Raw genomic sequence first — 23,842 nt, forward strand, 5'->3', positions numbered from 1 at the left:
GGCAGACAGCAGCAGCTGATGCTCGGTGATATGACGGCCGTCTGTTTCCGCCTGTGACTCTGCTGCTGGAGCTGCTCTGACTTTCTTCTTCCTCTTTTTAGTGTGAAGCGCTCTCATCAAACTTCCTCCTGCGGCTCACTGCGCCGCGCTCCGCCGGACCGTCCGCACCTCACACCACCCGGAGAGAAAGTGTCGAAGGATGGAGCCGACATAAAGACATGAGGAATATTCACCACTTCATCACCATCATCATCTGAAGACTGAGGATCACACCACACCGCAGGAAGAAGAGCCACAGAGAGAAGCGCGGTAAGTGTCCCCTTCATTTGACCGACCGTGAGGGGGGGGTTAATTAACAGAATGAAAGACCGTTACGTTTAAGTGTCTGATACATAGACAAAGGCCATAATAACATAATCAACATAATAAATAATAAAGTCATAAAGTTATGGTCTGATCAACTAATCAACAGTTTAATAAAACGATGCTCCGAAAAGAGGAACTACAACTACCGCCGCCCACAGAGCTCAGTGTACATCTGAAACATGATGTTCATACTGTGACACTACTGCTGCTGTTGCTGCTAATAGTAATAAGAATAATGATGATAATAATAATAATAATAACACCAACAATAATAATACTCATAATAAGTTGTACAGGAGCTGCTGAAGTCAGAGAGAACAGTGTTATCACAGTGCTGTCCACATGTTCTTACATTTTCAAGTGTAAGTCTTAAATGTTAACCTGTGTGTGTGTGTGTGTGTGTGTGTGTGTGTGTGTGTGTGTGTGTGAGTGTTATTTTTAGGCGTGTAGACTGAAGCAGAAAGCAGATGAGTTTCTGTTCTGTGTTCTTCAGTGTTTCACGTGTTTGATGGTCTCAGATGATCTGCTGCCGTTGACATTATTTAGCATCTTGTGTTTTTAATCTCGCTCAGTGTCTGAAGGAACATGTTGCAGAAATGCCGGTGTTACATCACACTGGAGCTCATTGTTAATTCTGTGTTTCTGCAGCCTGATTTCCCCACATGTTGTAAAAAGAGTTTCTGCAACAGAAAGTCTGAAGTGACACAACGACGTGTTTCTTCAGCTGTGACACAGAAACAAGATTCAAAGGTTTGAGTCCAAACCAACTTCCTGTTTGAGAAACTAAACTTGCATCACGACTATCAGGATATCACAGATTCAATATGACAATAAAATACATCATTAATTCATAATTTATTATGAACTGTTTGATTTAAAGTAATCAGCACATCAAGACTTTTACTGAGAAGTTTACAGGTGAAACAGCCCAAGCTCAGATGTGCAGTTAGGGCCTGTGTCCACTGACAGGACACGCCCTCGCCGTCAGCTGTGTTTTGTTGCTGAAGTCACAGTTGAAGTTTTGTAACACGCGCTCGCCAATAATGTCACTAACTATTATCAACTTTGTCAACAACAATGGCGAATGAGAAGCTATTCCTTTCATTTTTTTGATGGTACAATTTCCAGGTTTAGAGCTGCTAACACCAGGATTTTGATGCTTTCTTTGTGAAACTTCATTGAATTAAAGCCAATATTTAGCAAAGCGATTAACAGTCACCGAGTGACGCGGAAGTGCCACCAGGCAACTTCCGTAACCTAGCAACAGTAAGCACCGGCAAGAAGTGCTCTGAAGTTGAGGTTGGGCGCGCTGCCAGCACAAAACTCACAGCTCACAGTTATTCATCAAGCTGATCACACTTCAGAGAGCTGGACCTGCAGAGACCTCAGTCACTTCCTGTTGATCAGTAACTGAATAACTCTGCAGGTGGTGAGACTCTGTCTGTCTGTCTGTCTGTCTTTAAATGTGTCTCCTGTCCTGCTGGTTCGATGCCAGCCCAGCAGGTGGTGTTGTTATGGCCCGAGGCTGTCTCTAACCACCTGTCAGCCGCTCACAGCTACAACAATTAAAACACCAGAGGAAGAAGGAATCCTCCCCCTCTGTGGTAAACTAGTGCAGGTCATAGTGAAACACACCTGTCAGAAACAGGTAGCTGCAGGAGGAGACAGCTGCTATCAGTAGCACACACCTGATACATGCATGTCTGTAGTGATGAAGTGATGTCCTCCGTGTCCTTCCTGTCCTCCGTGTCCTCCCTGTCCTTCCTGTCCTTCTTGTCCTCCGTCTCCTCCGTCTTCTCCGTGTCCTCCCTGTCCTTCCTGTCCTTCCTGTCCTCCGTCTCCTCTGTGTCCTTCCTGTCCTCCGTGTCCCCCCTGTCCTTCCTGTCCTCCGTGTCCTTCCTGTCCTTCCTGTCCTTCCTGTCCTTCCTGTCCTCCGTGTCCTTCCTGTCCTACCTGCACAGTCTGATGTCAGCAGAGCTTCATTTGCATGCTGAGTTGCTGTCTGATAAACCGATATAGACAGCAACATATAGCGATAATTAATATGCAACATCCTGACAAACTTTTCAGAGCTTCTGGTGTAGCCAGCGTTAGAGATAAAGGACTTCCAGCTAAGACTTCCTTCTCTGTGCGCTTCGTCGTTTACAGTCCCACTAGAAATGTGAGCAGAGAGGACGGAGCCGGAGCTGAGAGACGAAGAACAGACTGTTAGCTGTTAGCATGCAGATGTCTGTTTATAGAGATTCATGGAAAGATGAATTATTGTCAGATGAAACTGATGGAAATGGGATGGTGTTATGGAGGATTATGCTCCGCCCCTTTTGCTCCCTACGGAGTGCTTTTCGGCATGCTACCAAAGCCTCATGACACGTGATTGGTCGTTACTACAAACAGACAACAGAAACACTTCAGATACCAGAATCTGTATTTCAATGCTGAATCTGTGAGCAGACACACCACCTGACTTTAATGTCACGTCTAAACCATAAACAAGAGGGCCGAGTCCACAGATGAATCTTAGAGGGAACCTTCAGAGTCATATTTTGAAGCTCTGAGCCTCTGACCGAGCTGTCTGACCATGTGGACGTGCTGCTGATAGTTATTATTATATTATTCTTATACTATGTATATAAATGTGTCTGTCTGAGGGCTCTGAGGTCTGTGGCTCTCTGATCAGAAGCCGAGGTGTCGCTCTTATTCTCACACTCGTCTGCACGCTGCTGTGATGCTGAGCTGATGTCCGGTTTTAGATATCAGCAGTTCTCTAACACAACTTATTTTAACTGTGACAGAGAACAAAGTTCACTTTCTTCCTCTTTCCCAGTGAAGTTGAACTTGTGAGCAGCTAAACGCCTTCGCTCATAAAACCCAGAGAGGACTTTCCTTCTGCCCGCTCAGCTGTTAGCAGTGCTCACAGTGTTAGCTAACTTTACTCCGCTGTGATGTTTGTCATCACTCTGTCTCTGCCTGTGCTCCTGCTTAAAGGACATAAACAGGAGTGTGTCTTTAAATCAGCCGGCTCAAGAGGATCTTGGGAAATTGAGGGAAATTCAGTGTTCCCTGTTGTTCTTATTAACACTTGTTAGCAGAAGTTATTTATTGTCCCTCAGTTCAACATTTTGGGAAATTAGTTTTTTGCTTTATTCCTGGAATTAAGAAAAAAGATCTTCTGATTCTTGAGACACAAAAACTAAACTTTCACTGATTGAAGGAACAACATGTCAGCTGCTTCCTGCTGTTTCCAGTGTTTATGCTAAGCTAAGCTAACCAGCTCCTCTTCTTGGCCTACAGACATTACAGTGGCAGGAAACAGGGTATTTTCAGAAATATTAAACTTTTTCAGTCAGGAGGGACGATTAGACCCCGTCATGATGCCTCCAGGTATGAAAGAGGGGTAGTGAGGCTGGGAGCAGGATAGGATACCCCCGATGGAGTCCACACTGGTGCTGGTGAAGGAAGGATGGATGCAGGATAAGGAGTGGACCAACACTTCCATGTCAGTGTAAAACAACAGCTTCAAACATGTCAGTGTCAAACAACAGCTTCAAACATGACAGTGTCAAACAACAGCTTCAAACATGTCAGTGTAACACAACAGCTTCAAACATGTCAGTGTAACACAACAGCTTCAAACATGTCAGTGTAACACAACAGCTTCAAACATGTCAGTGTAAAACAACAGCTTCAAACATGTCAGTGTAAAACAACAGCTTCAAACATGTCAGTGTAAAACAACAGCTTCAAACATGTCAGTGTAACACAACAGCTTCAAACATGTCAGTGTAACACAACAGCTTCAAACATGTCAGTGTCAAACAACAGCTTCAAACATGTCAGTGTAAAACAACAGCTTCAAACATGTCAGTGTCAAACAACAGCTTCAAACATGTCAGTGTCAAACAACAGCTTCAAACATGTCAGTGTAACACAACAGCTTCAAACATGTCAGTGTAAAACAACAGCTTCAAACATGTCAGTGTCAAACAACAGCTTCAAACATGTCAGTGTCAAACAACAGCTTCAAACATGTCAGTGTAACACAACAGCTTCAAACATGTCAGTGTAAAACAACAGCTTCAAACATGTCAGTGTCAAACAACAGCTTCAAACATGTCAGTGTCAAACAACAGCTTCAAACATGTCAGTGTCAAACAACAGCTTCAAACATGTCAGTGTAACACAACAGCTTCAAACTTGTCAGTGTAAAACAACAGCTTCAAACATGTCAGTGTCAAACAACAGCTTCAAACATGTCAGTGTCAAACAACAGCTTCAAACATGTCAGTGTAACACAACAGCTTTGATGATGCAGGAAGAGGAGTTTAAAATGGAGGACCCAGCGTTGAAAGATGCTTGAGAAGTGTTCAAATGTCTGTCCTGTGTTCGTACGTGTTAACTGACCTCTAGCTGAACTCAGCTGTTGCCATGGTGATGGTTCATTTGTAGCAGCTTGGTTGGGCAGTTGATTTTACCTGAGATTTCAGGTGAATACACCATCTCAAACCTCTGTCATTGCGCCAAGACCGTAATTGCTATCAGCACACAAATGCTCGAATCGCAGCACCACGAGGGTCTGACGAAGCAGTCTGGTACATTTTATGTCTCGACTCCCAAAAATGTGGCCATGGCAGCGAAATACAAAACGGGCTTCTTGCATTTGGAGTTCTCCAGAAATTCTTAACATGACATTGTGCTCGTGTCCGTCAGTCTCGTCCCGTGGGCTTATGTTTACCCTTTTCCACCTGGCTTTGATTCTCAATGTTTTATAATGACACAGCAATGTATTGTCTTTATGTTCTTGGTATCAGCGTCTTGTCTTGTAGTTTTTTTCAATAAGTTAAGTGTGAGTTTTGATTAGCGGAGTGGCTTCGGCAGCTCCACCCGCCGATCTCTACTGCGCAGACTCTGGCTCCAAATGACGTCATCTGATGGCAGCGCCTATCACGGGGGCTGTTTTGACATCAATTCCGTACAATGAGAGCAGATGGACACGTCCACCATCTATACACTCATTGGGTTGAACTGTTTCAACTTGTCAGCATGGCCGATGTTAGAGGTCTGATCTCTGTTCTTAGTAAAAACATCATTGTAGAAGAGAAGAGGCTGAGGACTGTCGTGTCTGAGGTGTTCATGTGAGATCTTTTTCATATCAAGGCTTCTGTTTTCACATGACCTCTAATCCTATCATCAATCTTAAGGTGTGCGTTTGTACAGGACACAGTTTCATTCTGTTCCATAGAGTCTTTAACATGTTGGCTCTTCATCTGCTCAGACATTTCAGACTGCTTCACTAAGAAACAGCTAGTTAGATTTGGGATTTCCACCATGAGACACGCTCTTATTGTGAAACTAACAGCCTGACAGCCCTGAGAGTAACTGATTTTATATAACTGCCATTCATGTGGGGTTATTTTGTGAAGCTCTATTTTAAGGAAGGTGTGCTGTTTGGACACAAATAGTCCCCAAGCCCAGAAGTGAAACTGTCAGTCAGAAGCAGTTTCTCATGAATTCATCTTTCAGATCCCCAATAAAGGGTTAAAACGCTGAGGTGGACTTAAACACGTCTGGTTCTTAATGTAGCAGCTGTTCTATTAAATCATTTAGATTTATTATTCTGCGACAGAGAATTGACCCAATCTTTGTAGGCTTTGTGCACTGCTAGAGCTCTGATGTCCTCAGGAGGCTGCTTCAGACACACACGTGTAGAGAACTGGTGTTCCGGGTGGGTTTAGCTGTGTTCAGAGCAGGTGTAGCTGTGTTCAGAGCAGGTTTAGCTGTGTTTAGAGCGGGTGTAGCTGTGTTTAGAGCAGGTTTAGCTGTGTTTAGAGCGGGTGTAGCTGTGTTTAGAGCAGGTGTAGCTGTGTTCAGAGTGGGTGTAGCTGTGTTTAGAGCGGGTGTAGCTGTGTTTAGAGCGGGTGTAGCTGTGTTCAGAGCAGGTGTAGCTGTGTTCAGAGCGGGTGTAGCTGTGTTTAGAGCGGGGGTAGCTGTGTTCAGAGCAGGTTTAGCTGTGTTTAGAGCGGGTGTAGCTGTGTTTAGAGCAGGTGTAGCTGTGTTCAGAGTGGGTGTAGCTGTGTTTAGAGCGGGGGTAGCTGTGTTTAGAGCGGGTGTAGCTGTGTTTAGAGCAGGTGTAGCTGTGTTCAGAGCGGGTGTAGCTGTGTTTAGAGCGGGGGTAGCTGTGTTCAGAGCGGGTTTAGCTGTGTTTAGAGCAGGTGTAGCTGTGTTTAGAGCGGGTGTAGCTGTGTTCAGAGCAGGTTTAGCTGTGTTTAGAGCGGGTGTAGCAGTGTTCAGAGCGGGGTGTAGCTGTGTTCAGAGCGGGTTTAGCTGTGTTCAGAGCGGGTGTAGCTGTGTTCAGAGCAGGTTTAGCTGTATTCAGAGCGGGTTTAGCTGTGTTCAGAGCGGGTTTAGCTGTGTTCAGAGCGGGTTTAGCAGTGTTCAGAGCGGGGTGTAGCTGTGTTCAGAGCGGGTGTAGCTGTGTTTAGAGCAGGTGTAGCTGTGTTTAGAGCGGGTTTAGCTGTGTTCAGAGCGGGTTTAGCAGTGTTCAGAGCGGGGTGTAGCTGTGTTCAGAGCAGGTTTAGCTGTGTTTAGAGCGGGTGTAGCTGTGTTTAGAGCAGGTTTAGCTGTGTTCAGAGCAGGTTTAGCTGTGTTCAGAGCGGGTTTAGCTGTGTTCAGAGCAGGTGTAGCTGTATTCAGAGCAGGTTTAGCTGTGTTCAGAGCGGGTTTAGCTGTGTTCAGAGCGGGTTTAGCTGTGTTCAGAGCAGGTTTAGCTGTGTTCAGAGCGGGTTTAGCTGTGTTCAGAGCCGGTTTAGCTGTGTTTAGAGCAGGTGTAGTTGTATTCAGAGCAGGTTTAGCTGTGTTTAGAGCAGGTTTAGCTGTGTTCAGAGCAGGTTTAGCTGTGTTTAGAGCAGGTTTAGCTGTGTTCAGAGCAGGTTTAGCTGTGTTTAGAGCAGGTTTAGCTGTGTTCAGAGCAGGTGTAGCTGTGTTTAGAGCAGGTTTAGCTGTGTTCAGAGCAGGTTTAGCTGTGTTCAGAGCAGGTTTAGCTGTGTTCAGAGCAGGTGTAGCTGTGTTCAGAGCAGGTGTAGCTGTATTCAGAGCAGGTTTAGCTGTGTTCAGAGCGGGTTTAGCTGTGTTCAGAGCAGGTGTAGCTGTGTTTAGAGCAGGTTTAGCTGTGTTTAGAGCAGGTTTAGCTGTGTTCAGAGCAGGTGTAGCTGTATTCAGAGCAGGTTTAGCTGTGTTCAGAGCGGGTTTAGCTGTGTTCAGAGCAGGTGTAGCTGTGTTTAGAGCAGGTTTAGCTGTGTTTAGAGCAGGTGTAGCTGTGTTCAGAGCAGGTGTAGCTGTGTTTAGAGCAGGTTTAGCTGTGTTCAGAGCAGGTTTAGCTGTGTTCAGAGCAGGTGTAGCTGTATTCAGAGCAGGTGTAGCTGTGTTTAGAGCAGGTTTAGCTGTGTTTAGAGCAGGTGTAGCTGTGTTTAGAGCAGGTTTAGCTGTGTTTAGAGCAGGTTTAGCTGTGTTCAGAGCAGGTTTAGCTGTGTTTAGAGCAGGTTTAGCTGTGTTCAGAGCAGGTGTAGCTGTGTTTAGAGCAGGTTTAGCTGTGTTCAGAGCAGGTTTAGCTGTGTTCAGAGCAGGTTTAGCTGTGTTCAGAGCAGGTGTAGCTGTATTCAGAGCAGGTTTAGCTGTGTTCAGAGCAGGTGTAGCTGTGTTTAGAGCAGGTTTAGCTGTGTTTAGAGCGGGTTTAGCTGTGTTCAGAGCCGGTTTAGCTGTGTTTAGAGCAGGTGTAGCTGTATTCAGAGCAGGTTTAGCTGTGTTTAGAGCAGGTTTAGCTGTGTTCAGAGCAGGTTTAGCTGTGTTTAGAGCAGGTTTAGCTGTGTTCAGAGCAGGTGTAGCTGTGTTTAGAGCAGGTTTAGCTGTGTTTAGAGCAGGTTTAGCTGTGTTCAGAGCAGGTGTAGCTGTGTTTAGAGCAGGTGTAGCTGTGTTCAGAGCAGGTGTAGCTGTATTCAGAGCAGGTTTAGCTGTGTTTAGAGCAGGTTTAGCTGTGTTTAGAGCAGGTTTAGCTGTATTCAGAGCAGGTTTAGCTGTGTTTAGAGCAGGTTTAGCTGTGTTCAGAGCAGGTTTAGCTGTGTTTAGAGCAGGTTTAGCTGTGTTCAGAGCAGGTTTAGCTGTGTTTAGAGCAGGTTTAGCTGTGTTTAGAGCAGGTTTAGCTGTGTTTAGAGCAGGTGTAGCTGTATTCAGAGCAGGTTTAGCTGTGTTCAGAGCGGGTGTAGCTGTATTCAGAGCAGGTTTAGCTGTGTTTAGAGCAGGTTTAGCTGTGTTCAGAGCAGGTGTAGCTGTGTTTAGAGCAGGTTTAGCTGTGTTTAGAGCGGGTTTAGCTGTGTTCAGAGCCGGTTTAGCTGTGTTTAGAGCAGGTGTAGCTGTGTTTAGAGCAGGTGTAGCTGTGTTTAGAGCAGGTTTAGCTGTGTTTAGAGCAGGTGTAGCTGTGTTTAGAGCAGGTTTAGCTGTGTTCAGAGCAGGTTTAGCTGTGTTCAGAGCAGGTGTAGCTGTATTCAGAGCAGGTTTAGCTGTGTTTAGAGCAGGTTTAGCTGTGTTCAGAGCAGGTGTAGCTGTGTTTAGAGCAGGTTTAGCTGTGTTTAGAGCGGGTTTAGCTGTGTTCAGAGCCGGTTTAGCTGTGTTTAGAGCAGGTGTAGCTGTATTCAGAGCAGGTTTAGCTGTGTTTAGAGCAGGTTTAGCTGTGTTCAGAGCAGGTTTAGCTGTGTTTAGAGCAGGTTTAGCTGTGTTCAGAGCAGGTGTAGCTGTGTTTAGAGCAGGTTTAGCTGTGTTTAGAGCAGGTTTAGCTGTGTTCAGAGCAGGTGTAGCTGTGTTTAGAGCAGGTGTAGCTGTGTTCAGAGCAGGTGTAGCTGTATTCAGAGCAGGTTTAGCTGTGTTTAGAGCAGGTTTAGCTGTGTTTAGAGCAGGTTTAGCTGTATTCAGAGCAGGTTTAGCTGTGTTTAGAGCAGGTTTAGCTGTGTTCAGAGCAGGTTTAGCTGTGTTTAGAGCAGGTTTAGCTGTGTTCAGAGCAGGTTTAGCTGTGTTTAGAGCAGGTTTAGCTGTGTTTAGAGCAGGTTTAGCTGTGTTTAGAGCAGGTGTAGCTGTATTCAGAGCAGGTTTAGCTGTGTTCAGAGCGGGTTTAGCTGTGTTCAGAGCAGGTGTAGCTGTGTTTAGAGCAGGTTTAGCTGTGTTTAGAGCAGGTTTAGCTGTGTTTAGAGCAGGTGTAGCTGTGTTCAGAGCAGGTGTAGCTGTGTTTAGAGCAGGTTTAGCTGTGTTCAGAGCAGGTGTAGCTGTATTCAGAGCAGGTTTAGCTGTGTTCAGAGCGGGTTTAGCTGTGTTCAGAGCAGGTTTAGCTGTGTTTAGAGCAGGTGTAGCTGTGTTCAGAGCAGGTTTAGCTGTGTTTAGAGCAGGTTTAGCTGTGTTCAGAGCAGGTGTAGCTGTATTCAGAGCAGGTTTAGCTGTGTTCAGAGCGGGTTTAGCTGTGTTCAGAGCAGGTGTAGCTGTGTTTAGAGCAGGTTTAGCTGTGTTTAGAGCAGGTGTAGCTGTGTTCAGAGCAGGTGTAGCTGTATTCAGAGCAGGTTTAGCTGTGTTTAGAGCAGGTTTAGCTGTGTTCAGAGCAGGTGTAGCTGTATTCAGAGCAGGTGTAGCTGTGTTTAGAGCAGGTTTAGCTGTGTTTAGAGCAGGTGTAGCTGTGTTTAGAGCAGGTTTAGCTGTGTTTAGAGCAGGTGTAGCTGTATTCAGAGCAGGTGTAGCTGTGTTTAGAGCAGGTTTAGCTGTGTTCAGAGCAGGTGTAGCTGTGTTTAGAGCAGGTTTAGCTGTGTTTAGAGCAGGTTTAGCTGTGTTCAGAGCAGGTGTAGCTGTATTCAGAGCAGGTGTAGCTGTGTTTAGAGCAGGTTTAGCTGTGTTTAGAGCAGGTTTAGCTGTGTTCAGAGCAGGTGTAGCTGTATTCAGAGCAGGTTTAGCTGTGTTTAGAGCAGGTTTAGCTGTGTTTAGAGCAGGTGTAGCTGTATTCAGAGCAGGTTTAGCTGTGTTTAGGGCGGGTTTAGGTTTTAGCCTCAGACTGGAACTGCCTCACGCCTTATAACAAGCTGAGTTTCATCCACTGTGGTCTGCTGATGTTTCCTCTTCTGTGGTTTCCTCTGAGATGAGAGCTGTAGGTGTGAGAACCTTCACTTTAAGGTTTCCTCAGTGTTTTTATAAATATTTCATGATAATGAAGATATTTGAAATGTTAAAAGTAGCATCATATTTTACGTATAAAGTCTGTAAAATCAGAAGAATGTCTTCAAACGGAAACTTTCTTCATCTGCACAGTGATAATGATCTAATCTGTTTAAGTGTTCATGGCCTGGAGACCAACTTTAGTTTCATCAGCTGATCAGATGAAATAAAGTCATCCTGTGAAGGATCTCTGTCAGTAACAGCGTCCCAGTCTGCAGCTCTCCGTGGGCCTGCTGGTCTCCACTGACACTGATGGTGTATATCGTGTGTGTGTGTGTGTGTGTGTACACACACAGAGAGCTCCCTGTGAGCAGATCTAAACCTGTGTTACAGCTTGTGTGGCCTTAATGTGATGTAGCTGACGTGAGCATGAGCGTCTCTCTGAACTCCACTTAGTGTCATGTATTAACAGGCAGCGTTCATTACTTGGAAGAAGGTAGAAGTCAGAGTCCCCGTTGAGCTGCTCCTCTGATCAGACGACTGAAGAGGAACAAAGAGAGAAAAGAGGAAGCTCATGTGTTAGCACCAACTTTGACCTCAGTTACACTCACACTTCCTGTGTCTAAACTTTTTCCATCACTCACATCAGTACATGAAGGCGACAGGGATTCTGTGAGAGATATTTATAGAGATGATCGAGACAGGACCATCGAGACAGGATCAGGGATAATTTGAGCAGTGATTGAACACGTCCTGTTCTTGAACGCAGCTTCTTTTCTGTTACCATGTGTAAACTCTTCATGCTGCTGTCTGTTTCGTGAGTTCCTCATGAAAGACATTTTTGTGTCTCAGTGGGAATATTCCCGTCAAAATAAAGGTCCATTGGATTTTCAAAATCAAAGAAACATTTAAAGAGTTCTTCCTCTATGAGGTGGTCCGTGTCTTCTGCTGTAGTACTGTTAATTGTTTCATGGTGACCTTTGACCTCTAACATCACAGCAGATGTACTGTAAGTAGTCCTTACATTAAACATGTTCAGATGAATAATCTTCCTCTCTGAGCTGCAGAGAGAAGAACTCCTCTTCATCTCTGTATCAACATGTACAAAACTTCTACTGTCTCATCACACTCACCCTTTGTTCCCACCTGCTTCCATGGAACTGCTGACACATTTGCATGCAAACACACACACACACACACACACACACACACACAGACACACAGACACACACAGATAGAGGATGATAGAAAGTATTGGGTGTTGTTCAGCGGACTGAAAGAGCAGCTGTGTTCGTTCTTGGAAAATCTGAATATCACAAACATGAGTCCTGCTGTGTGTGAAACAACACACTTAATACATATATGTAATAATAATAATAATATAATATATATATAATAATATATCATATAAAAACCAACATGAGAGAGTGTACAGCCTCTCATACCTCACAGAGATCTGAGTGACTAACAGCTTCGTGCGAGAGGACATGTTCACGCCTCCTCCACCCAGACACACTGTTTAAAGACAGACCAGGTCTCCTCTCAGTGTCACACACATGAACACACCTCAGTGTCACACACCTCAGTGTCACACACATGAACACAGTAAAGACCGGAGCAGTCTACAGTCTGCAGTCTACATATGTGAATATTGTGCTCATCATTGCACAGCTGAACGACGTGTGTTGTATTCGTGATTCATGTGATGGTGTTTTTCAGGTTGTGTTTCCTCTCTGCACAGGTCATGCTCCATGAAAGTTTTGTTCCTTTCAGTGTGAAAATGATTCATTTGTAGATTTCTTCCTTTGACATCTCGTCTCTTTGTGTGAGCACTTCACTCCTCTTCCCTGTTGTTACATCATGACACTGTAAAAGAGCCGGTCTGACTGCGTTTCTCCTCCTCTCCTCCTGCAGGAGTCACGATGGGCTGTGTGGGCTCGAAGAAGGAGCAGGAGCCTCTGCGTAAAGGTTCAGGGAGCGACGAGCTGCAGAACCGCTCACAGGCGGCTCATTATGTCAAAGACCCCACCGCAGGAAGCAAAGCTGTGAGCAGGAGCACTGACACACACCTGGTTCACTCAGAGAGAACACACAGGTTACACTGATACACCTGCACATGTCATATTACTCTGATCCTTTGCTGCAGTTAGAGGAGCAACAACAGAGCACTCCTGCTTTAGGAGTCAGAACACCTTCATTATCTGAACAATGACCCTGTGATCATTAAAACTTTAACTCCGATCAATCTGACGAGTCGTGATTAATGAAGGAGGAACCACCTTTGTGGACTTCTCTATGATCTCCACTGAAAGAAACTGGGAGTGAGATTTACTTAGAAAACCGAGGTGACAATTTCTACAGAGAAATTCCTGGTAAACTTGACGGAGGCTATCCTCAGTGAAGTCTACAAACCAACGTTTAGTGTAACCAAGATCCTTCACAATTCTTGTGAAGTTTACAAGCAAAAGTTTTCATGAGTAAAGTTCACTCAGACTAACCTCTGCGCTTACGTACTAATTGCATTAAAACAAACTTGGTATTTTCCAAGCTTCCAAGAGGATAGCCTCTGTCAAGTTTACCAGGAATTTCTCTGTAGAAATTGTCACCTCGGTTTTCTCAGTAAATCTCATCCCGTTTATTTTTTGGAGGCTATAAATGAAATAAGCGTCACGTGTTACGTGTTACGTGTTCACAGTCACACAGCCAAACAAACTCACCCTGTGACCCACCACAGGAGAGACGTATGAGCCGCCTCCACACACACACATCCTCCCTACCTGTCCTTAAACTGAACAAACACCTACAAACTGTGACTGATGTCACGAAGGTCAGCACACTGAGACCCGCCGGCCTCCTGTAGGTCAAACTGTTTGTTATCACTCCACCACCGGACTTCCTCTTTTTTTATTAGTTTTACTCACTGTGGCCACTAGAGGTCACCAAAATCAACCTGACATGGAACACAGTGAGCTGCTGCACAGAGGACAGTGTGGATCTCCTCCTGTGATCAGTCACTAAAACAATTATTGATCTCTTTGAATGTTGATCACGTCACTGAGCCCAGAGCACAGCCTGCCTAAAGGCTAAAAGCTTTAACTTTACAACATGTCCTTAGTGCTGATCAAAGAACCAGCTGTGACTTCACCTGGCAGGTAAAGGTAGCAGAGTAATAACTGTAGAAGTGTACAACACATGAAGATGAATGTAGATGTTTATTTAATGGACCCAGAGAGCAGCTGTGACGGCCTGACACACCTGCAGCTCTGTGGTGAAACAGAAGGAGGAAGGTGAAACACAGAAACAGTCCGATGGTGACCACCGACACTTTCCACTGGGCTGCTGTCGTTTGCATACCGGTCAGACTTTGATCAGCAGTGAAGCTGCTGCGTGTGAGCCAGCTTCCTCTTCCTGTGTGCGGCCATAACACACACACACACACACACACACACACACACACACAAACACACACACACACACACACACAAACACACACACAGGCCCCTCTGAAGAAGAGGAAGTGACAGACACAGCGCTCACACAGAGCATGTTTTATTATCTCACAGACCAAAAATACACTCTCATCTCTTTACACACACACACACACACACACACACACACACTGACACACACTGATACACACTGACACACACTTAAACAACAACAGTAGCCTATAAAGTGTAAAGACAGACAGACAGAGAGATAAACATGCTCAGCTTGTGTGTGTGGACCAGTGAGCAACCAAGAGAGCGAATGGACCAATGAAAACAACCTGTTGGAACAGTCTGATTGTTTGACGCTGCACTGACTGATAACACCTGCCTCTGCAGCTGTACACAGTTCATTAGCATAGTTAACCACAAAACTCCTCATGGTCACACCATGTTTACAGGATGTTGCTCTGTGATAAAGTGGAACAAAAAATGATTAATGCGTCTGTCTGTCTGTCTGTCTGTCTGTCTGTCTGTCTGTCTCTCTGCAGAGCAAAATGCTGTCCAATGTAAACTCTTCAGACGGTAAGTCTTTATTCACTTTCACTCTACTTCACAGAATTTGTATTGCAACTATTGACTGTATAAAGATGGCCGACGCGTCTCCTGCTCCCCACGGAGCGGCCGCTGCCATCATTGGTAACCGACCCCTTCCTCTACCCGACACACACCTTTACCTTGAGGCCACGCCCCCTTTTTATAGCATCAAATAACTAATTAAAATTAAACTTGTCAGAAAAGTGAACACTGTGACATAAATCAGCAGCATAAGAACTAACTATAATGACAGAAACCATGTTTGAGAAAAATGTATTCGACGTGTATTTTGATTTTATAGTTTGACTCATGTCCCATCTGTTAACATGGAGGAGGCGGGCTTTATGAGCTATACTGCAGCCAGTCAGCAGGGGGCGAGAGAGAGGGTTTGGCTTCACTTTTAGGGAGCCGTCATGTCAGCCATCTTTTTATGCAGGTTATGGTTGCAACAATGGAGTGCATGTTTTTTAAAGTAGGCCGCTACTGACGTCTGTGTCTCTCTGTGTCTGTCTCTCTGTGTCTGTCTCTCTGTGTCTCTGTCTCTCTGTGTCTGTCTCTCTGTCTCTCTGTCTCTCTGTCTCTCTGTCTCTCTGTGTGTCTCTGTCTCTCTGTCTCTCTGTGTCTCTGTGTCTCTGTGTGTCTCTGTCTCTCTGTGTCTCTGTGTCTCTGTGTCTCTGTGTCTCTGTCTCTCTGTGTGTCTCTGTCTCTCTGTCTCTCTGTGTGTCTCTGTCTCTCTGTCTCTCTGTCTCTCTGTGTCTCTGTGTCTCTGTCTCTCTGTGTCTCTGTGTCTCTGTCTCTCTGTGTGTCTGTGTGTCTCTGTCTCTCTGTCTCTCTGTGTCTCTGTGTCTCTGTCTCTCTGTGTCTCTGTGTGTCTCTGTCTCTCTGTGTCTCTCTGTGTCTCTGTGTCTCTGTGTCTCTGTGTCTCTGTCTCTCTGTGTCTCTGTGTCTCTGTCTCTCTGTCTCTCTGTGTCTCTGTGTGTCTCTGTCTCTCTGTCTCTCTGTCTCTCTGTGTGTCTCTGTGTCTCTGTCTCTCTGTGTCTCTGTCTCTCTGTGTCTCTGTGTGTCTCTGTGTCTCTGTCTCTCTGTGTGTCTCTGTGTGTCTCTGTCTCTCTGTGTCTCTGTGTCTCTGTCTCTCTGTGTCTCTGTGTGTCTCTGTGTGTCTCTGTCTCTCTGTCTCTCTGTGTGTCTCTGTGTGTCTCTGTCTCTCTGTGTCTCTGTGTCTCTGTCTCTCTGTGTGTCTGTGTGTCTCTGTCTCTCTGTCTCTCTGTGTCTCTGTGTCTCTGTCTCTCTGTGTCTCTGTGTGTCTCTGTCTCTCTGTGTCTCTCTGTGTCTCTGTGTCTCTGTGTCTCTGTGTCTCTGTCTCTCTGTGTCTCTGTGTCTCTGTCTCTCTGTCTCTCTGTGTCTCTGTGTGTCTCTGTCTCTCTGTCTCTCTGTCTCTCTGTGTCTCTGTGTGCCTCTGTCTCTCTGTCTCTCTGTGTCTCTGTCTCTCTGTCTCTCTGTGTCTCTGTGTCTCTCTGTGTCTCTGTGTCTCTGTGTCTCTGTCTCTCTGTGTCTCTGTCTCTCTGTGTCTCTGTGTCTCTGTCTCTCTGTCTCTCTGTCTCTCTGTGTCTCTGTGTGTCTCTGTCTCTCTGTCTCTCTGTGTGTCTCTGTCTCTCTGTCTCTCTGTGTCTCTGTCTCTCTGTGTCTGTGTCTCTGTGTCTCTGTGTCTCTGTCTCTGTCTCTCTGTGTCTCTGTGTCTCTGTCTCTGTGTCTCTGTGTCTCTGTCTCTCTGTGTCTCTGTCTCTGTCTCTCTGTGTCTCTGTCTCTGTGTCTCTGTGTCTCTGTGTCTCTGTGTCTGTGTCTGTGTCTCTGTGTCTCTGTGTCTCTGTGTGTCTCTGTGTGTCTCTGTCTGTCTCTCTGTCTCTGTCTCTCTGTGTCTCTGTGTCTCTGTCTCTCTGTCTCTCTGTCTCTCTGTGTCTCTGTCTCTCTGTCTCTCTGTCTCTGTGCTGCTGCAGGAGAGAGCATCGCCATGGCTCTGTATGACTACGAGGCCATCCATGAAGGAGACCTGGGCTTCAAGAAGGGAGACAAACTGAAGATCTTAGAGGAGTGAGTTCAGTCAAAGAGCCAGATAAGAGTTGGGGGCAGACTGTGTCACACCTGTAAAGGTGGTCATATAAATGTGCAGCTCAGCTGCTGTAACATCTTAGAAGAGAAGGAGGAAGTCATTTTAATCAACACAAACAGTCTGGGTTGAATAAAGGAGAGCTTCTAATAATCAGTAATCAAAGGGAAGTGATTCTGCCAACAGGAGTTGTTCACTCACTCATTGTTCACTCACTCATTGTTCACTCAACAATAACAGGTTAGAAACTTTCACACAGGCACCTGTCTTTCTCCTTTTAATTTGTCTCTCCCTGTCTGTCTGTCTGTCTGTCTGTCTGTCTGTCTGTCTGTCTCCCTGTCTCTCTCCCTGTCTGTCTGCCTGTCTGTCTGCAGGTCTGGCGAGTGGTGGAGGGCCATGTTAATGAGCTCCGGTCAGGAGGGTTACATCCCCAGTAACTACGTGGCCAAAGACACTCTGGAGGCAGAGGAGTAAGTTCACTCTCACTGACTGACTGAGAGCTTGAAGTGAGCGGGGGACGTTGAGCTTTGTCTAAGCTGCACTCACCTGTATATACATCTGTAACACAAGCGTAATGACAAACAGGGTTTGTGCTGAACCTGCAGCTCCACAGACCCTTCATCACCTTTCAGCCGCGTGTTTACAAGTGAATAAACTGTGAGGTCACACCTCAGCATGTTAACAGCATCATTCATTTACCGTTTCTGCAAAGAACCATGGGTAGGAAGCATACAGGAAGTGGGTGGGTCTGACGACTGCTGGTCCTCCCCCATAAAAATTGTGACAGAGTAGATGTCACTTCCTGTCCTCTGGTGTTCTTTAACATGTAGTCTGATAATTATCTGGCCGTAGCAAAAAGATGATATTACAGGTATATTTTGTGTTTGGCTCCAGTCAGATGAGAAGATATGAAAAAGCTAGAAGTACAGAAATCAATGTGATGACTGACTCAGAGCCGTCTTTAACACTAACCGCTCATTGATTATCTAAACTTCAAATAACTGATGCTCTCCTGTCTGTATTGGTCACATGGTGCACCTGGACTGCAACATTTCCTGTTTAATGTCCCTCACAGTCTGATAAGAGAGCCTGTGCAGTCATTGCTCTAAACTGTGAGAGCCTTTCATCACTCACCTCAGAGCTCTCTCCCTCTCGATGCATTCTGGCTCCACCTGCCGACATGTGCAGAGAGCCGGTGGAGCGATCATTATTTAGTGGACAGTTAAGTATTGTATTTTTTTCCATTGGTGATAATAATGAGCGGGCCAGCTCTCTGTTCAGAGCTCACGTTAATTATTTCACGTGACAGGAATCAACATCATGCTAACTTTGTTGGGCCAACCAGACAGTTCTTAGTGGGGAGCGCCTGGTTCATTGATTACTCTGCTGTTACTGGAGTTAACTGATTACTAACAGCAGCGATGGTGACTGCCACATTTGAGTGGGAATCCAAACATTAGCGTTGATGTCGGGTGCACTTTGCAGCTGAGAGCTGCCTGTGTACAAGGCAGCAGTGAAAACGTGGACTGGACTTCTTATATGGGAACTCTCCTCATGAGCAGGCGGACTGGATCCGACTGACAGAGCGCTCTGAAAAGAACACGGCGGTCGGCAGATGCACTGATGTTTGAGATGCTAAAAGTGTGTGTGTCAGAACCCATAGTTTTAAAAAGTGGGTGGGACTTGGCTCCTACGCAAAGACCAACAAAATGCTGTGTTTTGAGCACACCTTGGTTACCTTCTAAAAGTTAGCAGGTATTTCAACGCATTTTCTATCTTTGTGACATTTAAACAGGTGATGATAATCAGACCTTCATGTCACATTGATATATCTCAGCAGCCCTGGTTTTAAAGGACTTAGTGTACAAGAAAAATGTGGTCATGTGCAGGAGCTCTCTGTCCTGACTGTCTCCTGTCCTCCAGGTGGTTCTTTAAAGGTGTGAGCAGGAAGGACGCAGAGCGGCAGCTGCTGGCTCCGGGGAACAAAGTGGGGTCCTACATGATCCGAGACAGCGAGACCACCAAGGGTGAGCGGACACACTCACAACACAGCAGCGGTTCTTCAGAGGACCTGACTGCTTGTGAAGTTTAACCAGTTTTTACAGACAGACACACGTGCAGTTCTGCTTTAACCGCCTCACGTTGGTCTGCAGGCGTTCTCGACCTGCAGAGCGCTAACAGACGGCCACGTGCTAACCCCTGTTTCTCTGCTCACAGGCAGTTACTCTCTGTCTGTGAGAGACAGCGACGGGCAGTCTGCTGACACCGTCAAACATTACAAGATCAGAACTCTGGACAACGGAGGTTTCTACATCTCTCCACGCAACACCTTCAGCACCCTGCAGGAGCTGGTCAGCCATTACAAGAGTGAGTCCACTAACCTCGCTGTCCAGATTGAAACTACTTTTAACCTTCGTGATTCGTCTGCTGGATTATCAGTTATCAGTCAAATGCTGATGGGAGAGCTCAGGTGACTCACCTGTAGAGTTTGCGGCTTGGTCGTTATGGCAGCACGTTCAGTTCTAACACTGGAAATGATCTCTCTCTGTTCCCACCCTCCTGTTGATCTGCAGCTGATCCGTTAAACACACTATTATGTTTAAATGATGAGATGCTGGTTTTTAGTCTCTGTTCCTCCTCTGAACAACAGCGCCCTCTGCTGGGCAACTTTAACACACCTGCCTGCTGCAGGAGGAACATTAACAGGATCATGAAGGGACTCTCTTGCCCTTCATGAGCACATCAGCATTAAAGTGTTTTTGCAGAACAAATGTTCCAGTGATGTGTGAAACACATGTAACATGGAGGAAACCGTGTGAACACAATGCTGAGAGGTCTGTGTGTTTGTTCAGAGCAGGGAGACGGCCTCTGTCAGACCCTGACCAGCCCGTGTTTGAGCCCCAAACCTGAGAAGCCGTGGGAGAAGGACGCGTGGGAGATCCCCCGATCATCGCTCAAACTGGAGAGGAGACTCGGAGCCGGGCAGTTCGGAGAAGTCTGGATGGGTGAGACGGAGCTGAGTGACTTTATGATCCAGTTATTGATGATTAATGATCTTATTTAACTTATGATTTGCGTGCAGCCACGTACAACAAGCACACCAAAGTGGCGGTGAAGACAATGAAGCCGGGCAGCATGTCGGTGGAAGCCTTCATGGGCGAAGCCAACCTGATGAAGAGTCTGCAGCACGACAAGCTGGTCCGCCTGCACGCCGTGGTCAGCAAGGAGGAGCCCATCTACATCATCACCGAGTACATGGAGAAAGGTGTGTGTGTGTGTCCGTGTGTGTGTGTGTCAGTGTGTGTCCGTGTGTGTGTGTATGTGTATGTTTAAATTCATGAGTTTATCAAAACAACAATGACCTTTTAAGGAATATTTGTAGTTTTTTGCACCGTGTTAAACACACGTGTCTCTTTGAGCTCTGCATGCAGCATGTGTTTATTGTGTTTGTTAATGTGTGTGTGTGTGTGTGTGTGTGTGTGCTGTCTTCAGGTAGTTTATTAGACTTCTTAAAGAGCGATGAGGGAAACCGTGTCCAGCTGCCGAAGCTCATCGACTTCTCTGCTCAGGTGAGATTCATTCAGTCACAGCATCATGGCTGCTCCACAGGCACTCTGTTTGTTCTGCTCAGAGCTCTCCTGCTCCGTTCAAAGGGATTAAAGTGAATCATATTATTCAATATATATACTGTGGCACATCAAAGTGGAGGCTTGTGTCAGTCAGAGACTTTATATGTTCACACTGAGGCCTGTGTGTGTTCCTGCGGAGACAGACTCAGGCCTTTGTCCTTCTGCAGCTTTAGAGAATAAAAGATCATAAAAAACCCTGGAACGAGACAGATTAAAGATAAAGACACACTTTAACGTTCTCCCAGCTGATACCAGCTGCAGGGCTGTAGACTCACAGATCCAGTCTGACCTGCACCGTCAAATCAGCAGTTTGGATTAGAGTCAGGTGCAGACACGCCCACGATACCTGCGGTTTGTGTTTAACCTGCACAACATTAAAGTGTTGATAAGGTGAATTTTATCCTTAATGAGGAGAAATGAAGAGTTCCTGCTCCCTGTCCGGATGTAGAGAAGCCGTGTAGGTTTCATTCTGACTCTGAGTCTAACATGTACACAATGCTAACATGCTAATATTTAGCTGCTGTAGTTTAGCATCTTGCTAACATTGGCAGTGGAGGCTGTGGTTGTGACTCGCTGCTGTGTTGGTCCTCAGACTGCAGAGGGGATGGCGTACATCGAGCAGAGGAACTACATCCACAGAGACCTGCGAGCTGCAAACATCCTCGTCAACAAGGCGCTTGTGTGCAAGATCGCTGACTTCGGTCTGGCTCGAATCATCGAAGACAACGAGTACACGGCCAGAGAAGGTAGGACTCAGTGTTCACTGTGAGGTGTGTGTGGTCAGGAGTCATCAGCAGTGACAGATTGATCAGCTCAGAGGAAGCACCTGTGTGTCAGAGAGATCTGTACTGTAGGAGCAGAGGATGTGGGAGTCAGAGAAGACGTCATCCAGCAGGAAGCAGACGTCTCAATAACAACATCCACACCGGCTCAGGTAATAACTGCTTCTGTGTTTTCCATCATAACCAGGAGCCAAGTTCCCCATCAAATGGACGGCTCCTGAGGCCATCAACTACGGCTCCTTCACCATCAAGTCTGACGTCTGGTCCTTCGGCGTCCTGCTCACTGAGATCATCAGCTATGGACGCACACCATACCCAGGTAGGAGGATCAGTCATTTCACATTTTGCACATCCCTGTAGGATCTCATACGAGCCTCACAGGGAGGTATCACTAGATTCTGCTCGATCGTTCTCACTGCTCCTGTAAGGATTGGACAAACTAAATATTTGAGCTAAAGAAGCGCAAGAGGACAAGAAGTGATTCAAAGTCATCCTGAAGGTCACAGGAGTGTTTCTACATTTGACAAATACCGAAACCAAACAGCATCGAGAGCAAACGTTAGAGAACATCAACGTTTACTCGCAGACTCTTGGAGCCATGAGGATCCCAGTCACACTCCTCTATTGCCGTCGCACAGGAACTTTCACACCTGTCTGTCAGAGGTGTGTCTCTGCAGCCTCTCTTAACCCTGCCGTATCCTCTTGTTTTCAGGGATGACAAACCCAGAGGTGATCCGAGCTCTGGAGAAAGGTCACAGAATGCAGCGTCTGGACAGCTGTCCCACCGAACTCTATGAAATCATGCTGGAGTGCTGGAAGAACAAACCTGAGGACCGTCCCACCTTTGATTACCTGCAGAGTGTCCTGGAGGACTTCTACACAGCCACAGAGAGCCAGTACCAGCAGCAGCCATGACACTTTAACATCCCCTCACACACAGCAGGCCCACTTTCTACATGCAGCACACACACACACACACACATCATATATGGTAATGAGGGACTGTACAAAGGTCGTAGCGGAGGGTCGAAACTTCTATTTTATTTAAAGCAGACATTTTTCAATTTCTTTGGGCTTTGAACTACAACGTTAAAACAGTAATATAACCACAGAGATTAATGTCATGACAATCCTACCTCACAGTTCAGGTGAGGATCACATGCACAGTGCATGACGTGTGTTCATTACCTCTGCACCCTCAAATATGAAAAGTAATGCACAAAGAGACGTTTGTATTTACTCTCTTCTGCACACATCGAGTGGATCGCTGGGCTGCAGGATAAAGCTGCACTTCCTCATGTGAAGGTGTGGCCTGACGTCATGTCTCCTGCATGCTGCTCGTTTCTTTAGATAACATGTCTGTTCTATTCACACATTTAAATAATTTAATCATCAACTGAAGACTAACAAAATAATTGCCTCTTCAGTAACAGTGAGACATATTTTCACTGGCATGCTCTCATGAAATAAATCCATTCAGGCCTTCACTCACACTCACCTGAAATAAAGGTATGTCCCTCTCGCTCTTCCCTCCCTGATTATGTTTGTACAGTCCCTCAACTCAAACACGTCTGCAGGTTTCTTTACCCAACGTGAACAGTATGTAGGACAGCTGCTGCAGAGGTCATGCTGCTGTTAAAGCTTTCATCTTAGAGTTCACACAAGGACACATGAATCTTCACTTACAGACGGCCGTGGGTCACCTGACAGCATCACATGGAAACACTGGATGCAGTAGTTCTGCTCCAGCACTCATTGTGCATCCACCGAAGTAATGTGGAAGCAGATGATCAGAGTGAAACACGTCCAGCTGTGATGAGAGCTCTCACTGTCCGCTCCTGTCTGCTTAAATGTTCCTGCTCCGTGTCAGCGTGCCTTCTGCAGTCACCGTTTCTTCTGTTCATCTTTATGACATATTCATGTACATATACACACACCAATAAATCCATGTATGTAGGAGTAGAGTCTTTAACATGAAGCCATAATAACTAAAGATGCTTGTTGATCCTTCAGACTTTCATTATGTTGGAGATGAATGAAAAGGTGGTGCATTCAGATTTCTTCTTTCTTCTGTGTGAAAATAATTTATTGTTGAACAGTCGTGCTGAGGAGGTCAGAGGACCATCTCTCTCAGAGTAAAAGCTTTTCTATCACGTTTATGACTGATTTTTTTTACCGTGTGTTTCTCATGTTGTTAGAAACGGTTTGTGGACCAACATTCGACAGTTTCAAAGGGAAAACTTTTAAATATTTAAGATTACTTTCATGTTTTGTTATCTTCAATTTAGAGAGAACTGTGAGGATCGATATAACACACATGCTTTTATCGACAGGTGATCATTGAATGAATGCTCAGTACTGTAAATGAAGTTTATATTCATATATATACGAATGTTTCTGTTTTTCTTTATCAATATAAAACCTTTCATATATTTTGTTAGACACTTGTTTAAATAAAACTGTGGTGAAAAGTTTCAAATAAAACAACTTTCTACCTAAATGTGAGTTTATGCAAACTCAAGCTTGATTTCTGTTATTTGTTACACATTGAGTTAATGTGAGGGCGACACGGTGGTGCAGTGGTTTGCATGTTCTCCACGTGCATGCGTGGGTTCCCCCGGGTACTCCAGCTTCCTCCCACAGTCCAAAGACATGCTCGTTGTCTGTCTCTACGTGTCAGCCCTGTGATTGACAGGCGATCAGTCCAGGTTTAACCCCCCCCGTGACCCTGAACAGGATACAGGGGAGATTTACACCTTA

General features: G+C 45.7%; 1 protein-coding gene across 1 annotated transcript; it reads left to right on the forward strand.

Annotated features, from left to right (window-relative positions):
* Positions 1 to 123: 123 nt before the first annotated feature.
* hck (HCK proto-oncogene, Src family tyrosine kinase) lies at positions 124 to 23,582 on the forward strand. The gene is made up of 13 exons (XM_069661060.1): positions 124 to 309; positions 12,457 to 12,587; positions 14,522 to 14,555; positions 16,562 to 16,655; positions 17,046 to 17,141; positions 18,595 to 18,698; positions 18,889 to 19,038; positions 19,524 to 19,676; positions 19,754 to 19,936; positions 20,164 to 20,240; positions 20,893 to 21,046; positions 21,270 to 21,401; positions 21,795 to 23,582. Exons 2-13 carry the CDS (start codon positions 12,465 to 12,467, stop codon positions 21,995 to 21,997), a joined length of 1,503 nt encoding a protein of 500 aa, XP_069517161.1. The 5' UTR covers positions 124 to 309; positions 12,457 to 12,464; the 3' UTR covers positions 21,998 to 23,582.
* The last annotated feature ends 260 nt before the right edge of the window (positions 23,583 to 23,842 follow it).

Source organism: Semicossyphus pulcher, unplaced genomic scaffold (assembly GCF_022749685.1).
Source record: "Semicossyphus pulcher isolate SPU_LCO1_2020_fin unplaced genomic scaffold, fSemPul1.0.p SCAF_13, whole genome shotgun sequence".
NCBI classification, from domain to species: Eukaryota; Metazoa; Chordata; class Actinopteri; order Labriformes; family Labridae; genus Semicossyphus; species Semicossyphus pulcher.